Source organism: Triturus cristatus, chromosome 2_2 (genome assembly GCF_964204655.1).
Source record: "Triturus cristatus chromosome 2_2, aTriCri1.1, whole genome shotgun sequence".
NCBI lineage: Eukaryota > Metazoa > Chordata > Amphibia > Caudata > Salamandridae > Triturus > Triturus cristatus.
Window position 1 is genome coordinate 74,022,799 of NC_140582.1, and position 21,736 is coordinate 74,044,534.

The 21,736-nt window shown below is 40.9% G+C and overlaps 1 protein-coding gene across 1 annotated transcript in view; it reads left to right on the forward strand.

The window, feature by feature from the left end:
• Window positions 1–21,736, forward strand: part of LOC146861876 (alpha-2-macroglobulin-like) — a 1,085,963-nt gene that overhangs the window by 736,593 nt on the left and 327,634 nt on the right. Inside the window, exon 24 of the mRNA XM_085641046.1 lies at window positions 14,775–14,861. Within this exon, the coding sequence (XP_085497172.1) occupies window positions 14,775–14,861 (87 nt within the window). The remainder of the gene's footprint in view (window positions 1–14,774; window positions 14,862–21,736) is intronic.

Genomic DNA, 21,736 nt, shown 5'->3' on the forward strand with positions numbered 1-21,736 from the left:
AAAGGGCTTTTCAAAGTTTCTCGATCCACAACAGATCATTGACATGCGTAAAAACGCTGTTAAATTGTCCAATGGGAATTGGTGGAGCACCTCTCGTGTTGCAAAAGATCCCTCTCCTCCTCCCATTCTGCATGAAGCTATCAAAATCAATCCGAAAACTTCAAGGGAGGGTGGTGTTAGGAAAAGTACTAGAATTTGTGCTAGACCACATAGATTACGAGATTATATCTGAGTTTATTGTGCTTATGGCTGAGTTTATTATGTTTACGTTTTCATAAAATTCTCTTTCCATCTTTTCTCTACTCTCTCTCTTTTCTCTCTTTACTGTTTCATCTTTTCCTTGATTTGACTTTATCTTATTTTATCAAAAAGGGGGAGGTGTGGTGATGTGACTCAATCAAGAGAACTGTTAACATTCTGTGATGTCATTTGGAACATTATGTTAAGATTCTTTGAATGTGAAGAAGTGACAGTTATCATCTATGCCTTGGAGGTGCCTAGCACGGATCTCTTCATCTCCCAATAAATCCTCCTGTTAATCTACTCTACTATCGTGTCTGTGCCTCATTACTTCACCATAATACTTCGAGTCGAAGCTAGTTTGAGTCAACTTGTACAAAAGCATTAACTAACCTTCATAAAGCTCTCAAGGTAACCCCTAGAGACCAGCCAGTGATTAGTTATCTTCGTAAACAGTATAAAGAGGCCAGAAAGAACAGACAAAAAATTGTAAAGGAGAAGGCCTGGGAGCATCTTAAACAGGCAGCCATCACAAATAATTCTAAAGATTTTTGGGAGGTGATAAATTCTAGTTTCTGGCAAATAACTCAGACCCTACCCTTGAGACCCATGTGGATGAAGACACTTGGATTGAATATTTTCAAAAAATCTTGGGTCCCATTCCTGGTGAGATGGAATATCATTTGAAAGATTCCCTATTAAATATAAATACTTTCTTAATTTTTGAAGAATTTGAGATCAGTAATACCATAGAGCAGTGTAATAGGAATACGGCTGCAGGACCAGATGGTGTACCTATTGATTTTTTTCTTGATAAACCGGATCTGTGGGCCCCTTTTTTAACCAATGTTTTCAATGCAATAGCTAGTGTTGGACCGTCAGAATCTTGGTTGAAATCAATTATAGTGCCAATACATAAAAAAGGCGATAGATCAATCCCCAAAGATTATCGACCCATTTAATTGATGGATAGCACCACAAAATTAATGGGACGTGTCCTATTAAATAGATTAGAGGACTGGGCCAGTCAGAGGAACATTTTGATTCCAGTGCAATATGGCTTCAAGAAACACAAAGGCACTGTGGATCAATGTTTAAATTTACATTTGATTGTTTCCAAATATACAGTACCGAAAAAGGGAACACCTTTATGGACTTGACAACAGTTTTCAACTGCGTTCTCCACCCCCAACTATGGCTTATTATGGAGAAAATGGGAATTGATAAAGCCATCATCACCTTTATAATACAACTGTAAGCTCAGGCTATGGCCTGTGAATGATATGGAAATAAGGGAGAATGTACACAGTGTTTTAAGATAGAAAGAGGGGTCAGACGGGGTGTGTCCTTGCCCCTCTTTTTGCTTTGTATATCAATGGAGTAGAGACGCCCTTGCTTGAATCCACCTTAGATGTTCCCATGATAAACCATACTCGTATACCCATAGTCTTTAATGTGGATGACGTAGTGCTAATTGCTAGGACCGGACTGGCACTGCAGAAACTAATAGCGGATTATGTGTTTTTTATGGAAAAGCTGAATCTTCGAGTAAATGAAGCCAAAACCTTTGTGTTAGTGGCCGGCCAATGGGCAAAGAAAAACCCTGTCCTTCACATAGATAGTCGCAAAATTGAACACAAAGACACCTTCTCGTATTTGGGAATTTTGTTTAACAAAACTGCCACTTGGAACCATATGATTGACAACAGAAACTTGTTTTTAGAGAAAATCAATAATGCAATTTTTTGTTTTATTATAAAAACTGGGCTCTAAACCTTGTGTTATAAAACAGATATACAGAGCAAAAGCTATTTCTGTTGCAACATATGGAGCAGGTGTATGGGGTTACACTAATTCTGAGTCACTTCAGTCTACGGAAGACATTTAAAAAAATAAATTGGTAGCCCTTCCTAGAATCTGTTCTTCCTTTTAATTGCCACCTCAAGCTAGAACTACCATGCATAATTGAACAGGTCCGTTTAGCACCTATTTTGCTGTGGAACTCAATCTGGCGGAGGGAATCATTACACTTAACTCAAAATATTAATAAGGACTGTCTTCAGCTTGATAAAGCTCACAAGTTGCCATGGATTTCGTATGTTCAACGTACCTTTACGAATTTAGGTCTACAACATCCTTTTGAGACCCCGTCTACCTGTGGGTTAATCTCTAAAAAATTATTTAAAACAAAATGTTTATGTGAAATAGAAAAAGGAAAATTTGCAAATAATAATCAAAAAAGAATGGTTTTAACTTACCTGGACATACCTGTTATCCCTTAGGAAACAGCTTCTTATCTATCTTTTGTAACAAACCATCAGCATCTATTTGTTCTGTTAAGGTTCAGACTAAATCTAATCCCCTGCATGCTGGGCTATCCTTCTGGCATCTACTCACAACAAGCTTTGCCTTGTTATCAATATGATGGAGTTTCGACTCAAACTGATTTGAACTTCCTATTTTTCTGCAAACACTGTGCACTTTATCGGAATAATTTTATAACTCCAATCATGCGCAAATATAATCTTAGGCAATGCGGAGTAGCGTTATATTTTTTGCAAATGTTACAGGGTCATTTTATCTGCTATTCAGTAGCATCTTTTTTATTGTTAGGATTAATAGCAAGAAGGATTATGAAGTAATTTGGGACCAGCTACCTCTTAAACATGTATATTTATTTGATTCATTTTAAAATGTTTTTTGTTAATTATATCTTAATGTAAATTGTGCTTTGTGCTTTTATGACCCGTGTGTTTTTTAGATTGAATAAAGTATGTCTTTGACTTTGACTCTTGGGATCCTTGTCTACAGTCTTATCATACCTTCTTGATACATTTAAGGATATATTTGAAAGTCCCGACTTGGAATATTCTGCTGAGGAAGTACTGTGTATTATGCAACAAGGTAGAATAGATATACTGATTTGCTGTACTTGTTTTCATCAGTTGTGAGCAGAAACCCCCTGGGTTAAAAGAATGAAATTATGATTTTTGACATGGTCTGAGAAAAACAATTAAGGACAAATTGGTTTGATTGTAAAGTCCAACTTTATTTTACGAACATATTGATTTGATGCTGGTCGTTGAGCATAGCTTATAGAAGAGAAGGAAATCTTGAGAAGGCTATGGCAATTTTTCTAGACTATCTTCATCCAGTAGGTTAGAAAAATAACTGAACACACTGGCTCAAGAAAAGCCAATGCAAGTAGGAGTTAGGAAGGGTCCTTTGTCTGAGGGTGTAAAGGAGCACTGTTGCCAGGCTGGGTTGTCTTTATATTGTAGTAAAGCTGGACACATTTTGCAGGCGGGTGTTAAATTGCCTGAGAAGAATTCTGATACTTTGTAATGCAGGGGACCCTTTGCAGGAACTAGCACATATATCACATTAATTTCAATATATTGATTTGTATTCTCAAAACAAATTGATTCCATGTATTTTAACATATTGAAACAAAATTATCTCAACATGTTTCAGCATCTTAATGCATTTATCAGGAGGACAATGATTTTAAAAAGATAAACAAACAAATGGATTTAGAATTACCTTGTCTTACTCAGCGGACCGAAATTAACACCAAACGGACTTTCTTACATTTGTAAACAATCAAATACCCTTTTTGCCCTACCTGAAAACACAGTTCACCTACTGCCACAGCAGAGATGCCCTTAGGACTTGTGTACCCATTTGTCAACTTTTTGGGCTAGGGAAAACCTCTTAGGATGGAAGGAACTGGTTTACAGGCAGTCGCACTTTCACAGAATGACAGAAAGAAGACCTGAATCCAAGTCAAAAACAGAAAACATAATAAAATGACTCTAAGCAAAAATAACAAATTAACCTGGACAGATTTATAACATTTTTATCAAAAAGTCCAATCTAATAAGAAAACTATGTTAAGGAAAGACATTTAGTTATAATTTCAATTAATCTAATTGCAGCAGACACGGAAAACAGATTTCACTCCCTAATGTACATATGAGAGGTAATAGTGAAGAAAAACATAGAAAGTACTGCTTTCATCCATTTCTTTGGGAAACTCCAATTAAAAGTGTTTGATACACCAACTTTCTCTTTGAAGATTTTTACATTTGTAACCATCACTTCTGTTCAGTGGTTAACCACTTCACAAACTAGAATATGTAACTGGGTAACATTATGATTGTCTTAAATAAAGTGTCTGAATACGCTTGATTTCAGATCTCTGATTCAAATAGTAGATTAATATTCACAGATTAATAATTTTAACATTCTGCTGATTGTCAATTTAGCCTTTGTCACATGGGCATTCAAGTAAACAAATTACATCCTTGGTAAGGTGGCATAATTCGTTTGTCAAATCTCTTTATCCGTTTTTTGGACGATAAATAATTCGACCTTTCACAATATGATTATGAATAGAGCAGTTTAAACATGGAAATGTTTCATTAATGTTAGTTTGTAATCTGGCATGTGCATCTCTAATTTTAGTTATGTCTGCTTTTAGAAATCTGTTTCAGAATTTATTTATATGTGTATGCAGTTAATAGTTTATCCAAAATCGATGGGTTTGAAGGAATGGAAGATATTCTTTTAAAGACAACTCTAAGTCAATGAAAATAATTGTGTTTCAGCCAACAAACTATTTTGTTCCCACTAAGTAATTAAGGTTGGATTATCTAAAAATGTTTTATAACTCTGCACTCTCTGGCTATCAGGAAGTGAATACTACTTTGGATTTAATTTTACAGTCATTTGGGTGGTGAGCTCTGCATTCTGATGGCCAGGAATATGTTATAGCCCATCCAGTTTGTTCCCAGCATAAATCCATACATTCTAAGACATTTGGATATCTGCAGACATTACTGGTAGCTATAGAATCTGGGCATATGATTTCTACTGGTTTTATAACAGATCTTCCATCTTCACAAGGATGTTGTTTGATAATGGTTTCTGTACACACTTTTTCGAAGATGGCTCGGTTTCCTCCTTTGTTCAACTTACAGCTGAAGAAAAGGCCCATTGTTTTTCACTGTTATTTTCGTCTTCATGATTTGCCACATATCATTCAGAAAGAGGTTCCCAACATTTTTTACACTTTTGGAGGTGTTTGTGTAATGCATTGAGAGTTGAATTCTGTCTTTTGGTTATCATCCCAAATAGTTAAAGCAAGTGAACAAATTAGTTTGGAGCAACACCTATATGCTATTGTAATGGAACTCAAGATAACTGACTTTCGATATGTCAATTGGGGAATTTTCCTACAATGCAAGTCATAATTCCACCAAACTTTAATCCTTTTTCTATTTTCGAGGATTTCATCCAAGAGTCTTTCCATCATATTTTCTTATTGATCCATTGGATCTAGTGACTGCATATTATTTGAATCAGTTACAGAAGCAGAGACAAATTGTTTCATCATATTTACATTATTCAGAGGTCAAGATGAAGGAGTATGATGATAAATCATGATCAAAGTCTTACTCTTTAACTCCTGCAAAGGTTTGGATGCCTTCTAATGTTCTTCCTGTCAACACCTTACCAGTTAAGTTTCAATCCCAGTTTTTGATCCTTTTTTGATAACTGACCAGATCAATCATGTGACCTCTCGATTGAAGCTACCTCATACTCAGAAGATTCATTCAGTTCTTCATTCTTCTCAATTGGAGCCATATGTTGCTGATCCTAATGATTGACCTCAGTCTTAGCGTCCACTAGTTTGGTGCAAGGGCAGAGTATGAGGTTCAAGAAAAGTGTGATTCTCAAAAGTTTCAAGGTCATCTTAATTTCCTGATTCATTTGAAAGATTCTTCTTCTTGTAAGCATTCCTGGGGAGATGCATCTTCAGTTGGTGCTCCCTTGCTACTCCATCATTACCCTGATAAGCCCAGACCTTCATTACTGGGGATATAGTGGTAACTGTACCAGAGGCCAAGCGGCAGCTGAAAAATAAGGAGTATGGCCTGCATCGCCAGGAATCATATTCTGAGATGATATACTCAGTGTGCTGCTGAATTGTTAAACCACCTAAACTACCCTAGTGTCTTCATGCTTACAGTAGCCCACAGGGTGTTGTGCGAGTTACTTAGAGTGCCGGAAATGGATAGTGATGGCACCGGAAACACAAATACAATGCTGGTCTAGAAATATCAAACTTAGGCTTCTTTATCCTCTGCTTAATACCATGATTTCCAGAAACAGGCCATGTTAAGAGAGACTCCCAGTCCTAGATGGGATAGAGGTCTTTCTTATGATGCTAGTTCCTATTAATATAATATACTAGATTTGTTGCAACACAATAATTCCCTAACCTTTTGTCTCTTTTCTCACCCCTTGTTACCATTTTTGTTCTTGATTTTTGCTTCTAGTTGTTTTAATCTTCTGGAAATCTCAGACTGGCTTCTGCTTTGCTCTTTCCCCCTTCCTGATGTTAGCAGACGTTCATTGACATGTGGAATACTACAGTACTAATCTCCATCTTCAATCAAGAGTTAGAGGGTTGTGAAGGAGGTTTTTTCTACTATTTGAGTTTTTTCTCCTAACTGTAACCCTCTTAAGTATGCTCTTGAACCCATTCATTGATAGTATTCTGCATTGTAGTACTGTAGCTACTAGAAGGAGTCACCCTTTCCTCGGGCAACCAAGAAGGCAACTCAATAGACCTTCTCAGTGTCAAGTACTTGACAAGGCTGTGTCCTCCCCCTGGACAGTGGGAGCAGAGCTATACATTTTGTAGCACAATCTTCTAGAACATTATCTAATATTCATCATAGGTATTACAGGCAGTCTAAAGATCCTAGTCTGCAAACTCACAGGAGCAAAGGGTGGCTGGGCACCAGGGTAAGGTAATCCTTTGCAGAGAGGCTGTTATTAAACAAGCACTTGCACTATTTTGTGAAAAAATGAACTTTCGGCTGTTTTCCTTTAACGCCCCCTAAAAATACTGAAAAACATATCAGGAATCGCACACACTATATTTGTTGGACTACAGTGGCCATGTTGCAATGACATAGGCTACTTAGCCAAAATTCTAGACATAATGAAGTTGGTAAAAATGAACTCCATGCTACACTATTACATGTTCCATTCCCCAAAGTAAGACTAGAAACAAGAATGGACTAATTAAGTGGTGAACTGCTCCTGCAAGTGGTTTGTTAGCTGATGGTGTGTCTGACCCCTTTGTTTGTTTTTGGATGCCTACCAATTCCCAAGGTATATATGTCTACTTCCACTTCCTTTGATTATTCTTCTCTGCCTCTCCTGAGTAGATATTAGACATGTGAAATGGACATGGTGGAAAAGTAAATAAAGATCTCACAATCTCTGACCTTAGGCAGCAGATCTATACAGTTCCTACAGTGTCACTGAGCCGTGCTACTGCAGAGATTACTGATTCCTTATAGTTGATGGCCCCAACATCAGTTTGTAATTATCGCAAAATGCACACATTTTGCTATCAAATGCATTTTTTCATAAAAAAAACAAAACTGAATTCCCCCAAAAATATTTATGCTGAAATACAAGGTTTACAGTTTTAGCACATATGCCTTTGATCCCCAAACATCAGCTTGACATTTTCCTCAAGTAAATGTGTAGTTCTTCCGTACATGGATTGATTCTGTTGTGTATTCTCGGGCATCATTATTGTATGCAAGGGTTGACAATCATCAACCCATTGTGCCAGGGATTGCCATAATATGGCAATACCCCTAGGCAAAGTTTGAGCTCAATAATGCCAAAGATGGCCACAATATACAAGAATGGCAAGCATTGCATCAGCGTTGAGCATCAGCAGGCAAGGATGCAAACAGTTTGTAAAGCTGGGAGCTCCAGCATAACACTGATTGCTCAATATGCTTGGGTAAGGGAGAGAATCAGATATCATGGAGGCCCGAGATCCGAACATGACTATAATAGCTAATAATAGAATACTGTTTCTGGTGAAGTAACTTTCTGCAATTTTTTAAACACTAAATAATGGTTCATGCATTATTGATCTCAGAAAAAGATTTTATCTTACCTAGGTTCGAACTCAAAGCCACATGTACAACATTCATCTAACTCACAGAGCCATCGGGCCTATTTATGAGGCAGTTTGCGTCGCTCTTGCACCATGCAAACCTTAAACTTGGGGATGCTCCAAAATCTTACACCTTCCCAGGGGAGGCATAACGAGGAGAAATATTTCTATTTCTCCTAGTTTCTTCCTCTTTCTATGTGTGCTGCATTCACATTGAAAGAGGAATATGCCTCCCAGGATTGTTTTTGTGAAAGGAAAGGAATGCAGTGTATTGCCTTAAATACAGCACATCCCTTCTCTTTCCCTGTCACACAGTGCAATGCAGCAAGGTGACTTGCTGTGCTGCACTGCATGACTTTCCCATAAATGAGCCCCATTGTGCTTTTAGGAAGGGCGCTGCTAAGACAAGGCATTACACAAACACACTCAAAGATATACTCAAGCAAATGCAGACATAGGCACAAGCACCAATACCCATATGCAAACTCACACACATACATGCACACAGTTAACTAGACACAAACACCCATGCACATATGCAAACATCCCATGGCATCGACATCAAAGAAAAAAAAAAAAAGACATCAATGAAGGATTTTAAGTACCTGGCTCCTTCACTTTTGCTGCTGCTCTTTTCCGGCAGGCCACATTGAAGTCACTGTGTTTTCACCCACAGAGCGACAGAGAGTGCGGGGACTGGGCTACAGCCAACCGCCGTGTGGCATTAGCCTGCACTGTCTGTCATACTAGTAGGAGAAGAACAAGACCTCAAGACCTTTCATGAGCTGACAGGCAGGTTGGATGTGGGAGTACAGCACTCTGACAGAGAGCTGGAATTTCAGGCCCGAGCACTGTAACAAATTTCTTGTGCTCCTGCCTACAAAAAACACAAACTGTATGTTTGATGGCCAAGCATGCATGCATGTTTTCTGTTACTCTGGGGTTTGCAGCTGTGCCATGATGTCTGTATTTGCTGGTGCCGCATGACTCTTCACCCTCAGAGTCGCTGGGGAAAAACAAGCATTTGTAAGCAATGCAATTGGTTTTGCATTAGTGAGAGTTAGAGCTATTGGTGTTGTAAATAATAATGTCTTTTACCAGTATGTTTTGGTTTGGAGTGGATGTATGTGGTGGGGAGTGGAATTATGTAGGTTGGATTGAAATTGTTAGTTGTGGAATTGTGTGGTGGGAATTGGATTTGTGTAGTGGAATTATGTGGTATGGTGTGCAGTGGAATTATGTGGATAGTAATTATGTGGTATTACGTGGAATTATGTGAATTACGTGAAGTGGGATTCTGTGTCAAGCAGTGTAATTACGTGGAATGGCATTTTGTGTTGTGGATTCGTATGTAGTGGAGTTTAATTATGTGGTGTGCTGATGAATTTTTTGGCATGATGTGGAATTCTGTGGTGTGAATTGGATGTATGAGGTGTGCTGTGTAATTGTGTTGTTGAATTGAAATATGTGGTGTGGAATAGAAATGTGTATAGTTGAATTGTGTGCCATGGAAGTGTGTGGCGTTTAGTGAAATTATGCTGATTGGAATTATGTGGCCTTGTGTGGAGTGGATTTGTGTGGATTGTGATACCAAGTTTAAAAATGAGAAACATAATTACAAAGAAAGGTGGCCTTTAATTACGCACATATTCACAAAATTAAAACACGTTGCTTCCACCAAAATATGTTGGAAACGCGCACGAACATCTGTGAGATATGGGAGACTGAGAAGGGCTCTTCACATTCTGTGAGGTGGAGCAAGGAGCATCATTTGCATTACACCACTGTGTACATGAAAGACATTTTTTGCGTGGCTACAGCCAATAATTAACTCCCCGTTTCTTTGTTAATGCTGGGTGACTGTGAAACTGAATGTGCTGCTTCATCGCAAGATAATTTAACAGTTTTCTCACAACCATTGAAAGTGTTTGGTTGTTGTCACAACAAACGTATTGGAGCGCTTTACATGAGTACCAGTTACGTTACACACTGACAGAATCCTTAAACAAAGAATGCAAACCCTTGACTGCTATTTACACTTTCCAGAGTTCATTATAATAAAAACTGTTCTTCAGCGCCCTTTCCCCTGCTTTGTGTTTTAATATCACTGCAAGAAAGATAAGCCAACTAAAGCGGGTATTGGAGAGTTGTTGTAACCCAACATACTATTAATTAATCAATAGAGGGAGAGAGAAGCTGAACTCCATTCGGCTTCCATTCGAGGATACAAAATCATAGGAGAACCAGGGTCTGGTATCTTGGTCATCTTAAAAAACCCTCATTCACGTGCAGGAGTGGTGGAGCGGTATATCTTGATTATCTGCTTCTTGTGTAACGTGACAGCATCATCATTGGGTCTTTATCGTAAAGTATGCTTTCCTCCACCTGGAGGTAGACCAACTGGTGACAACAGTAGTATCCAGAAATAAAGTGCATATAAGTGAAGTGAATATTAAAATGACCTACATCTCAGCAACAAGGGAATTTTATTCAGTTGGAGACGGGTCAAGATTAAAATCAAGGCAGTGCCTGCATAGAAATGTTACTATACTATGTGGTCTCAAGTAATCTTTCCCTCAGTTGATTCCTTGCTCTTTTCTGGCACTTGTTGATGGTCCTCACAGGATAGTGCCGTGTCTCCAGTTTTTGACATAGGTCCTTTGCCTGTGCTTTGTAATCTTCTAATTTGCTGCAATTCCTCTTGATGCGAAGGCATGGCAAATTTTCTCTCAGCGTTTGTGGGTGGAAACTGTTATATGAAAGCAGGCTGTTCCTAGATGTAGGTTTATAGAACGTCTTGGTGTTGATGGTATTGTCCTCTATGTAGATGATGACATCGTCTGGTTTTACTGTTTGATAGTTTCAGGTATGGACTTGAAAGTCCACCCATTTCTGGCCATCTTTTCTATTGGCTCCTGTTACTGTCCTTTCGAAATCATTGCTTTTGATTAATGAATAGGCTTAATAGTCCCTCCTTAGTACCGCCTTGCATGCATTTGTAACCTCCCATGAGGACTGGACGTTTTACTTGTGTTGTTACATGGTCTGTTTTATCTACAGTCTGTGAGCACCATTTTCTTTAATGATTTTCCACTATTCCACCCACAAAGTGCTTTCCTACAACGCAGCACACCACCCGCTTTTATATTTTTATTAGTAATGGTGAGCGGTCCGCTTTAACTATAGCGGCCCGCTTCTTTATTTATTTTATTTGCCAGTGCGGTCCACTTTAACTATAGCGGCAGTGCTCCGGAACCTTTGTTTTTTATTTTTGGGTGAAAACGCCCCATACTGTGCCTTCACTTTAATGGTGGCCGTGCCTCTTTCTTTAGATGCTGCTCGTCATATTCAGCTCACAACGAGCTACGTCTAAAGAAAGGGGTGGGTCTGCCATTAAAGTGAAAGCATTCCATATGGCGCTTTTACCGAAAAAAAACATTTGCTTGTGAACTTCCCAAACAAATATTTGTTTTTGTAAAAGCGCCACATGCTGAATACGACGAGCCGCCTCTAAGGAAAGGGGCGCGGCCACCATTAAATTGGTCTCGTATTTGCTAGAGTTTGAGCTATTGCCATTATAAACGACAATGCCTTTTATTTATGTGTTGGTTTTCAAAACACATAAATAAAAGGCATTGTCATTTAAAATGCCACTAATTTAAACTCTCGCAAATGCGAGACCTATTGCATTGCAAATGCTTGTTTCTTAATATGATGGTTGCTTGCTCCCTGCAGACAAATGAACTTTCCATTTCAGAAAACTGCCGCTAAAGCGGCGATAATGGGCTTCATAATATGCACTAGAGAATTCCAATAGAAGCCATGTTGACACCAGAACATGGGCTTCTATTGGAATTCTTTGCGGCATATTATCAAGCCCATTATCGCCGTTTTAGCGGCAGTTTTCTGCCGCTAAAGCAGCGATCATTTTAACGCCCTTTCTTGATAATATGCCCCTTCGTTTCTCAAGAAATGTGGCCTTTCTCGCTAAATAATCATGCCCACATTAGAACAATTTTACTTTTTTTTTAAACTTCAGTTTGAGTTAGAAAACCAATACAAACGCAGCAAAGGGCAGTTCTGAGCCATGTGAACTTTTGGCTGCGAGTATTTTAGGCCCTTCCTTCTTCTAAGGCTTTGTGTGCAGACAGGTGCTGCCAGTCACGTGTCAAAAACCTTCCAGGTCAGGACGCCATCAGCTCATAGGAAAAAGACGATTATGCAGCAGGCCGGGACCTCAGAAAGGCAGGCAGGGCTGGGATCTAGTTAGTCACGCTAGGCCAGTTCCTCAGAAAGACTGTCAGGGCAGAGGCTTGACTTTGAAACACTGGCAGGGCCTTGAAGAAGCACGTCACAGGCCCGTGCTATTGAAAAGCCAGAAGGTTCTGTACAGACTCAGTTAATCAGAACAGGTCGCAATTCGTTCGTGTTTGTTTAGAAAATCCCCTGGCTTCGAGTCTCAGCATCGGCGATCGGAATTAATAAAATGAAATAAACAATGGCATGCAAATTGTAATCAATAAAATTAAATAAACAGAGCAAATTGTAACTAAATAAAAAATGACAATGGTTAGGAAGAAACAACCACATCAAAGAATGAGCAGGAAAGAAAAGAAGTAGTCCACGAAGGAACATGTACACACCGACAGCATAATAAAACTGTAGTTGTGCAGGTGCTCCTGAATGAAAAAACAAAGTGAGGTCTCGGGAGCACCGACTAATGAGGAGCCAGGAAAGAAGAACGATGCAGGAGTAAACCAACTGTAAGCAGCAGGCGGGATTACCCTCCGTATGGTGATTACAGCAGGTCTTGCAGACAGAAAATAAGCGATGATGTGCCTAAACACCAACATGGACGAGTTATCACAGATTGGTCAAATATGAATGAAAAACACATAATTGTTAGAAGAGTGAAGTAATAAAATGCCTCTCATATAGATCAAGATCAGAAAATGTGATCCTGATTAACTGGTCGCTGGAATATCTCCAGTATACCAGTGGGTTATAGGAATAATCACCCACCCTTTCTGCATCCAACTCTTGAGGACCAGGGTATCCATGTTTGGGGAAACAGCCACTATTTCTTCCTCATTTCCAAGCAATCTCTAGGCAAACAGCTGCCCTCTATTTCTTTCAGAAAGAGCTGCCGACTCCCCCCTTAAAATGAACAATTCCAAATCTTCCTGCCCATTTGAATACTCACATATACCAAGTGGCATCAGTGGATTGACAACCACATGTCATTTAGGCAGTTCAATTCATTTTAGCCATGCATTGAGAAGGAAGGACTGCACCAGTCTCAAACCATTTATGAACATAATGATGCTGCAGACTGTTACGGAGGCATATGGAACACTTGAAATAACATCTGCTACTAGCATTTATTTTGGCCACATTACAGCTCATCCCTATTTTTATTTACTTAGCCATTATGAACAAGGACTAACCATATAGAAATCAGTTTTGACCTGCCTCATTAGGATCAGTTCAAGCGCTAGGCCATGTGCCCTATTCATATGAAGACAATCAACCCCAGACATGCTTCAGTCTTGTTGGGACTCATTTGCTGAATCCCATTGAACAGTCTGAGCCTGAATTCTATTTCTGGGTATAACCAGGGTTTTTACTGGACAGAAAATAGGCCTAGGCTCCAAAATGAAAGTGGCACTCATTAGTGAATTAGATAGCTAAAACGTGGCCTATGTTTGAAAATTGCTATAGTTTTGATCTGTAAAGACACACGGTGTTTTGCAAGATAATAGACTGCACTGATTTGAGCTTGCTGAAAGCAATGTTTGTTTTAATATCAGCTAACTCAACAGTAAAAACAGGTCCAGCAAACCATAAAACAGGCCCACAAACAGCCAAAAATGGACAACACACAGCCCTTACCAACCAGCCTATTCTGCACTGACTGATTTCCCTATAAACCATTCCGACCCTATGTATACCATTCACTTTTATTGCATCTCACTGAGAAAAAAAAAAGAAATGGATGGATGGCTTTAATTAATTTCAGTTGCTCAAAGATACTCTCGGTTGCATTCAAGTCTATTTTATTGCTTAAAGTGACTTTAGGGAGTGGCACTCACCATATGTAAATCAGTCTTGGCCCTACCCAATAGGGACATTCCACCCACTATTCAGAACTATGCCCCCTCTCCATTGGAAGTACATTATCCACAGACAGTTTTTAGCCATGTTGGGTCTCATCATTGAGGTGCAATTAGAGTCCTACATCTCCCAAGCAGATACTCTGCATGGGCATCCTGGCACCAACTAGTGGCGCTCAGGTGGCCAATGCAGAGACCATAGGCTCTACGGAATGGCATACAGACATTCATACTCCAGGACTCTTCCCCCTAGAGATGGTATAAATATCCAACCTGAATGGCATTCAACAGAAAAAAACATTAAACCGACATTCAATGTTGTTGCCACAATCACCACACAGAGTACATTCTAATTTCAAGTAAGGACACCAATCCTCACACACTGAAGAAAAGTGGAAATTAATTTTTTCTCTGTTTCCAAATAGATGGTCCTGTTTCTGAGATGATGATGACCCTAACGTTGCCGGGGAATGTGGTAGACGGGTCTGCCAGAGCTTACTACAGTGTTCTTGGTAAGTAATGTGCAATGCCCTGCACCCTTTTATTTATCAGACTTTTATTTTATTCAACCTTGAATCCGTAATAGGCCGAAATATGTTATTCTAGAAATGTTTGATTAGTCCTTCTGAAGTCCTTACATACACCATGCCATCATTTATCACATGATTAATTTGTTTACTGACCATGCGGTACATATCTTCACCTATCCTTCCATTTGATATTTTATTTAGCATCCAAATAATACATACCTTTTACTCACACTCCCTTTGCCTGTTTACATCCTTTTAAAATCAATACTCACCTATATCATTATGCATTCACATATCAAATAATCATTTAATACAGCTAGTCAGGGGCGTGGCCAAGATGGCAGCTGAGCGGTAGCCATCTCTGTGAGCTCTGCCGTCCGCCACCAGTCCAGCACAGCTGGGAGTCACCCTCAGGTCCTCAAGCACCTGCAAAGGAACCCCGACATAGCAGAGGATTGCCGGAACACTCGGCGGTCATACCTGCAGGGTTGCGGCCACTGCGGAGGCGCAGAGGAGCTCTGGACGCCGTTGGTGGCTGCATAATAAGACGGCACCGGCCTGCGCCCAACGGGGGAAGGCGACCGGAGACGGCGGGAGGACCCGGCAACGTTCCAGGGCGAGCGGCAGAGACAGTAGACACGGCGCTCACGGGTGCGGGAGGCCTCCACACGCACATCACAAGCCAGGGTTCCGGACTAGCTGTGTGCCGCTGTGAGGGCTGGGAGAAGGCCTACATGGGACCCACCTGAGTGGAGTGCGCGAGGTCCCCTTCCTACCACTTTGAATCAAAAAGAGGAGCTAAAGAGGGAAGACGTGCCAGAACACCCTCCAATCAACTATAGTTTCAACACAAAAGTACTGGCACCCAGTAGCAAACATTTATTTTTGATCTGGAATGGGTGGGAGAGAGAATGCTTTGTCAAAAACCTCCAATGCTCATTGTATTGTATAGTATCACCCCATCCAGTATGCTACAATATTAAAAATAGTGTAGGTCAACAGAGAAAGGGGAAACAAAGAAGTGTGAAGTCAGTCCACAAATTAATTAACTCTACACAAACCCTCAGTCATGAAAAAAAGAGGTGAAAAAATGTGTAAAGACAGAGAAAGTACCTCACGTGCGCACCACCAGAGGAGCTCCTGGTTGGTTCTCACCAGCTTGCCCACGTCTATTTCATCATTGGTAACTTTCTCTTAAGAAAAATGTGCAGTGTCCAGTGCAGAAAAAACACATAACAAAAGGAGGTGTATTGTGGAAACAAAAACACAAAAACTGTGCCAACAAAGACAGAAAAGGGGTTATACTCTCAAATATTTATTTATTCTGATTAGGAGTCTATCCCACTGTTTAAAAACACAGCATGTTGAATACCTTGGTAATGACGGCCAACATGTTTCATTGCCAGTTATTTTGTGGCAAATTCATCAGGGCAAGAAGGGGTCAAAGATCACCTCCCTGGACACACACCAATTAAAAAGACTGACAAACACAAAGAGACAACATACAGCATGATTAGTTCATCGGGAGGTATATTCACAGTGCATCACAAAGAAAATTAGGATTATGAACTCAGATCCATTACCTAGTTGGAGCTATGGGCCCACATACCAGCCACCAACCAGTCGCAGGGGCGTTTTAACGTGTTTACTTTCGCCTCCCTGCTCAGCAAAGCACGACCGTTGCTAGTGCCTGCGTCTGTGAAAAAAAGAATATCGATCATATACACCTGACAGGGAACAGTCCCTGATATCTATGTCATCACACACCATCTTGTGATGCAACGAGAATCCACCTGTATAAATGTTCAAATCAACACAGGACGCGCTGAAAAGGGCACATAACCAGCCCTTATAATCTCCATCAGTCAGCGCAAAATCATGTTAGTTTTCATCATAGCCCGGCCAGTATAAGTAAAGCTTAAGTAACTAACAGCATATTCATGTCCTGTTAACGTTGTTGTCACTTAATGCTCCTAAGGCTATCACGTGTGCTCACCCAACAGGGTGTAAGCTCCACTAAACCACGCACCCTGGCGGCGATTCACACACCGGTCCTGTGGCTGCAGGAGACCAAACTGGTCACTTGGTATTCTTATGCCCTCAAAACAACCTAAAAGCAATGTTCCTCAACTTGTGCCATGCTCGCGAACAACTCAAATTCTACTCAACGAGGCAGCCATACACCGCTCGATATGCGAGCAGCAGCCTCTCCGCGTCTCATAGACCCCCTGCTTACCATGTAACTTTACACCCGGGCGGTAACTCAACACTGGAACGAGTTGCCGCCCGCCTGCGTCTGCTTTCAAATAGTTACTAGCCCCATCTTGCGAGATTCCGTGGCTCTCAGTCTCGTATCTAGGTGGTATTGGGGGATGCGGCGGCCATCTTAGCACTATGTCAGGTCCTATTTAAATCTGGCAAAGACCCTATTTAAAAGGTTATTCCCAAATAAAAGGAAAGACAGGGAAGACCATCGGGACTGCAGAATTAACCCTTCCAACTCACCCACGGTACTCGAGCTAAAAACTCAAACGCTATGGATATATTCATTATAAATCCAAATAGCTGCCTCAGTGTGAGAGAATAAGGCGGCCATCTTAGCACTGTGTTGGGTCCCTATAACAAATATAGTTAACTCCAGTTTCATACAGTCATAGACCCTCCAACAGCCAATCACACAGCTCCATGTCGGGTTCAAGGACGCGGCCGAGGCCCAACGACACCTTAGTAGATTAAAAGAAGCGGCCTTAACAATAGACAATGCCATATCCCCAGTGACCAAAGGATAGGGAAGAGACCACATGGGAGGAGTCTTAGTCCCCAAGCTGATTTCATCGGCTAATGAGGCTAAACTTATTATGTGTTACGCTAAACTTGATATACCACACATAGAAAGACAGGGGTTGACCCAGGCAGTAAGGTCATATTTTCATGATGTTATAATAGAATTACAGATGACCACCTATCTGCTCACTTTGTTCCACTCAATTTGGTCATAAAGACCAATAGTATCCCCCTTCTCCGAGAAGATCCAGCGAGCTTCCTTCACTGCCAATCTTTTGTCTATGTCGCCAGTATCACCAAAGACCTTCTCCAAAATGACCCACTTTAATGATTTAAAGTGATGTTGCTGGTCATGATAATGTTTTACCAGGCGTGTAGTGAGCTTGCCAGCCCTGATCGTGCTTAGATGCTCCTGTATGCGTACCTTGACCTTTCTGGATGTTAAACCAATATAGTGTAATATAGTGTAATCGACTTTGAGGCCATTAAGGTATGGCTATACCAGGATCTATCCACCATCACGCAACCAAAAAGACGCCAACTAAAACCCATCACAAAGCATTTGCAACGGAAGGGAATTCAAAATAAGTGGGGCCACCCTTTACACCTCACCTTCATGTGGGCCAACGAGACCCCATCTGTCCGCAACCTGGAAGAAGCGAAGGACATGGTAGAAGCAGACAATCCTCCATCCAGTGACACACTGGAAAAGGACAATGACTCTCTAAAAAGGACCTGGAACCGGAATCCATGATCCCTCCGATCAACGGAGAAAAAACTGACTAAACCATTGGACACAGAAAGCTGAACAGAAAGGAAAGCACTGCTGAAACAGCTGTACAGCCAGGAGACATTGGAGAAACCGAACAGCGACTAAGGGGGGTTGGGGAATGGGAGGAATGGCGACAACATACAGTCAATAAACTCATTGACCTCCCTGAGAAAGAATGCAGACCCAAGGCGTACCTCTTCCTAGATACATAAAATGGCTGGCAGGACGGCGGGGGGCACAGACCACGGACTCAAATGAATCCTATGGTGCACCGCCGACACCACGGACCCTACTTCTCATGTGTTGCACATTTTGGATGGGGAATCGATGTCTAGTCTCTGATGAGTATTGTTTATCCTTTGTATCTTATCCTTTTTCTTCTTTCTATTGGCAATTTTCAACATTTCCTGTTGTTGCTCACTTGGGGCCCCTATTGTTGAATTCCCAGTGGGAGGGCTCAATATGGCTACACACGGACTTACTACAAACACAACAAACTTAGTTGAGTGATGTTGAGAATAATTAGGTATAATGTGAGGGGGCTTAATGCACCAGCAAAGTGGATGGCACTTTTGTCCATGCTAAAAGAATTTAAATGTGATATCTGCTTATTGCAAGAGACACATCTGATTCCAGCGGACCGGCGACGAATAAAATCTCGATGGTTCGACCGGCAGTACTTTTCCACATGGGAGGGGAAAAATGCTGGGGTGGCGATTCTCTTGGCCACACATTTTGAGGGTAAAGATACACATACACAAGCTAAAATTCCAGCTCACCCCCTCTCACTTTGTATTACATAAGGGGCCCATTCCATAACCATTGCTAACATCTACACTCCCAACGAACAACAAGAACCCTCTATCGGGTTCTTCACGCCCCACTGAGGGACGGCGCATACTATGACCTACGGATACGTGGGAGCACTTTCAAGTGAAGTGAAATAAAGTGTTTGATGTGAGAGTGGAAGGGTCAGAAGATAAGTGAGTTAAGAAATACCTGGCTGCGTAGAAAACTAAACTTTAATACTCCCTACAGCTGGTATTAGTAAAAGTGGGGAAAAGGAGGAAAAAGTGCTATAATGGGCAGTTTCCTCACGGGTCTACATGTTTCTAAGCCTACCCCTAAGTTTCTCTTCAGGACCTAGGATGTTGACCCCTTTTACCACTCTGACTGTGACCCAGTGTGGTCAGCCTAGTCAATGTAAAAGGCTAATATGCATCTTTGTCAAAAAAACATTCATCCAATATTGGTATTCTCTTTAAAAACGATACTTAGGTTGCCTAATTAGGGCCCCATGAGCATCAATACGGGAGGGGAGGAGCGCTTGTAGTCAAACATTCGTCAAAGCATCTCTCTCGCCCAAGACACTGCCTGCCTGTGGCTCCGATGAACAATTAATAAACTTTCAGCAACACTAAAAGGGATATGGGTTGCCCTCCTCAGCACAAAGGCAATACACCACTATCCGTCATTGGGTCACACAACCATTGATGAAACCCTATTCAAGCAGGCCCCTTCTACCCTTCGACACACAGATAAAAAGCTGATGTCAGATATATACACTTTTCTGAACACGTGGCAATCACATGCCAAAACAAAAGAGCAGATGAGATGGGAGAAGAAGTGTGGCAGACAATTCAAACAGAAGGAATGGTTAGACATACAGAAACGCGCAAATACAGCAGCACGCTTTGCCACTGGCAAAGGGACACTATTACAGTTAGCCCATTACTGGTACTGCACACCTGAATGCACAGCACACTGGAAACGAGGAGGAGACCCCAAATGCTGGAGGGGATGCGGGGATACCGGGACTCTAACACACCGCCTCTAACAATGCTCTATGATACAGAAATACTAGCAGGAGATATTAGATGCTACAGATGAGATATCCGACACCAAAATCCCCAGGTTCCCGAATTATGTTCTCCTGGGTCTCTCCCCACCTTTAACATACCCTCTTGGATCATTGAAAGGACATGCAATTACATTGGCTTTGTGAGCAGATAAACAAGCCTTGCTGGGCTGATGGGGCACGGATATGATACCACGACATACAGACCGGATTCACAGAATGTGGGATCTATTAGGGATGGAAAAGCTCTCAGCGGTAGCAGAAAAGCAACTAAAACGATTTGATAAGATGTGGGGCCCATGCATTGGCTATCAAAGTAGGGAGTTCAGGGAACTGACATGCCCGATTTATCTTCGCATGATCCGCCTGATACCAGAAGAAACCCCCCTCATGATATCGGCCTCAGACACTTAAAGTCTCAGAAACAATCCACACCATTACTAGTCATTAGAAGAGTCTCAGTGATTTGTACCTCATAACATTCACTAACCGGCATTCTCTCCCCTCTTACCCTCTCTATCCCTCTCTATTACAGTCTCATGAAACGCAACTACACTAGATTTTATTCTTTTGCTCTCCTTTCTCCCTCGCTGGCCAATGGTTGTAGGTGATTGTATTTGTATTATATATTACTTTTATGTATCTACAACAAAACAATAAAACGATTTAAACATAATACACATAGTCACTATTCCTTCATTCATTTATACAACTACCTGCTATTTTTTTCACCCACTCACCCTTCCAACTTTGCTCCCCTATTCTCCATCATGGCATCTTTATAGATAGTCATAAACACAGATGGCCCTGCCAATCTGCAGGATCATGGAGTACTTTAACGAGAGAGAATGTATAAGTAAACATTTTTAAAGATAGATACCTACCTGGAGGTTACGTTTAAATAATTCTCTTAAACCAACATTTAAAACAATAGTAATTTAAATTATAAATGCTACAAGGGTAGAACTACAGGGATTTATTCATGTTTACTGGAACATTTTGAAAGAAGAAACAAAAAGGTAATAGCAGGAAATGCAGCTAGATTCCTGCCACCAAGTGTGGGAACTTGATGTTCTTTTGGAAGCTGCTAAAACAGAGCTTTTGGATGGTCGGTTCCAGGCACCTATGTCTGTATCACAGACTGACTCTTCCCAGCTCTGTGCATATGCTTGCCCTCAAAAGTTGCCTTTTTTGCCCATTAGAATACCTATCAAGACATGCTTCCCTTGAATTGTAGTGGTTTCCCATGCGTAGATCCTGGGGCCTATTAGTCACCATAGATTATTTTCTGGTTTTCTCTAAGTCTTCTATATATTCTCATTTCCCTTCAGAACAGGTAGCTTATGCCAGAGTGCTCCAGCTTTCAGTCATTCTCTGCATCTTGTGTTTGGGGAACAGTCATCTAGTAAACCCCTGCATTCTATGTGTTACCATTGGTACAAA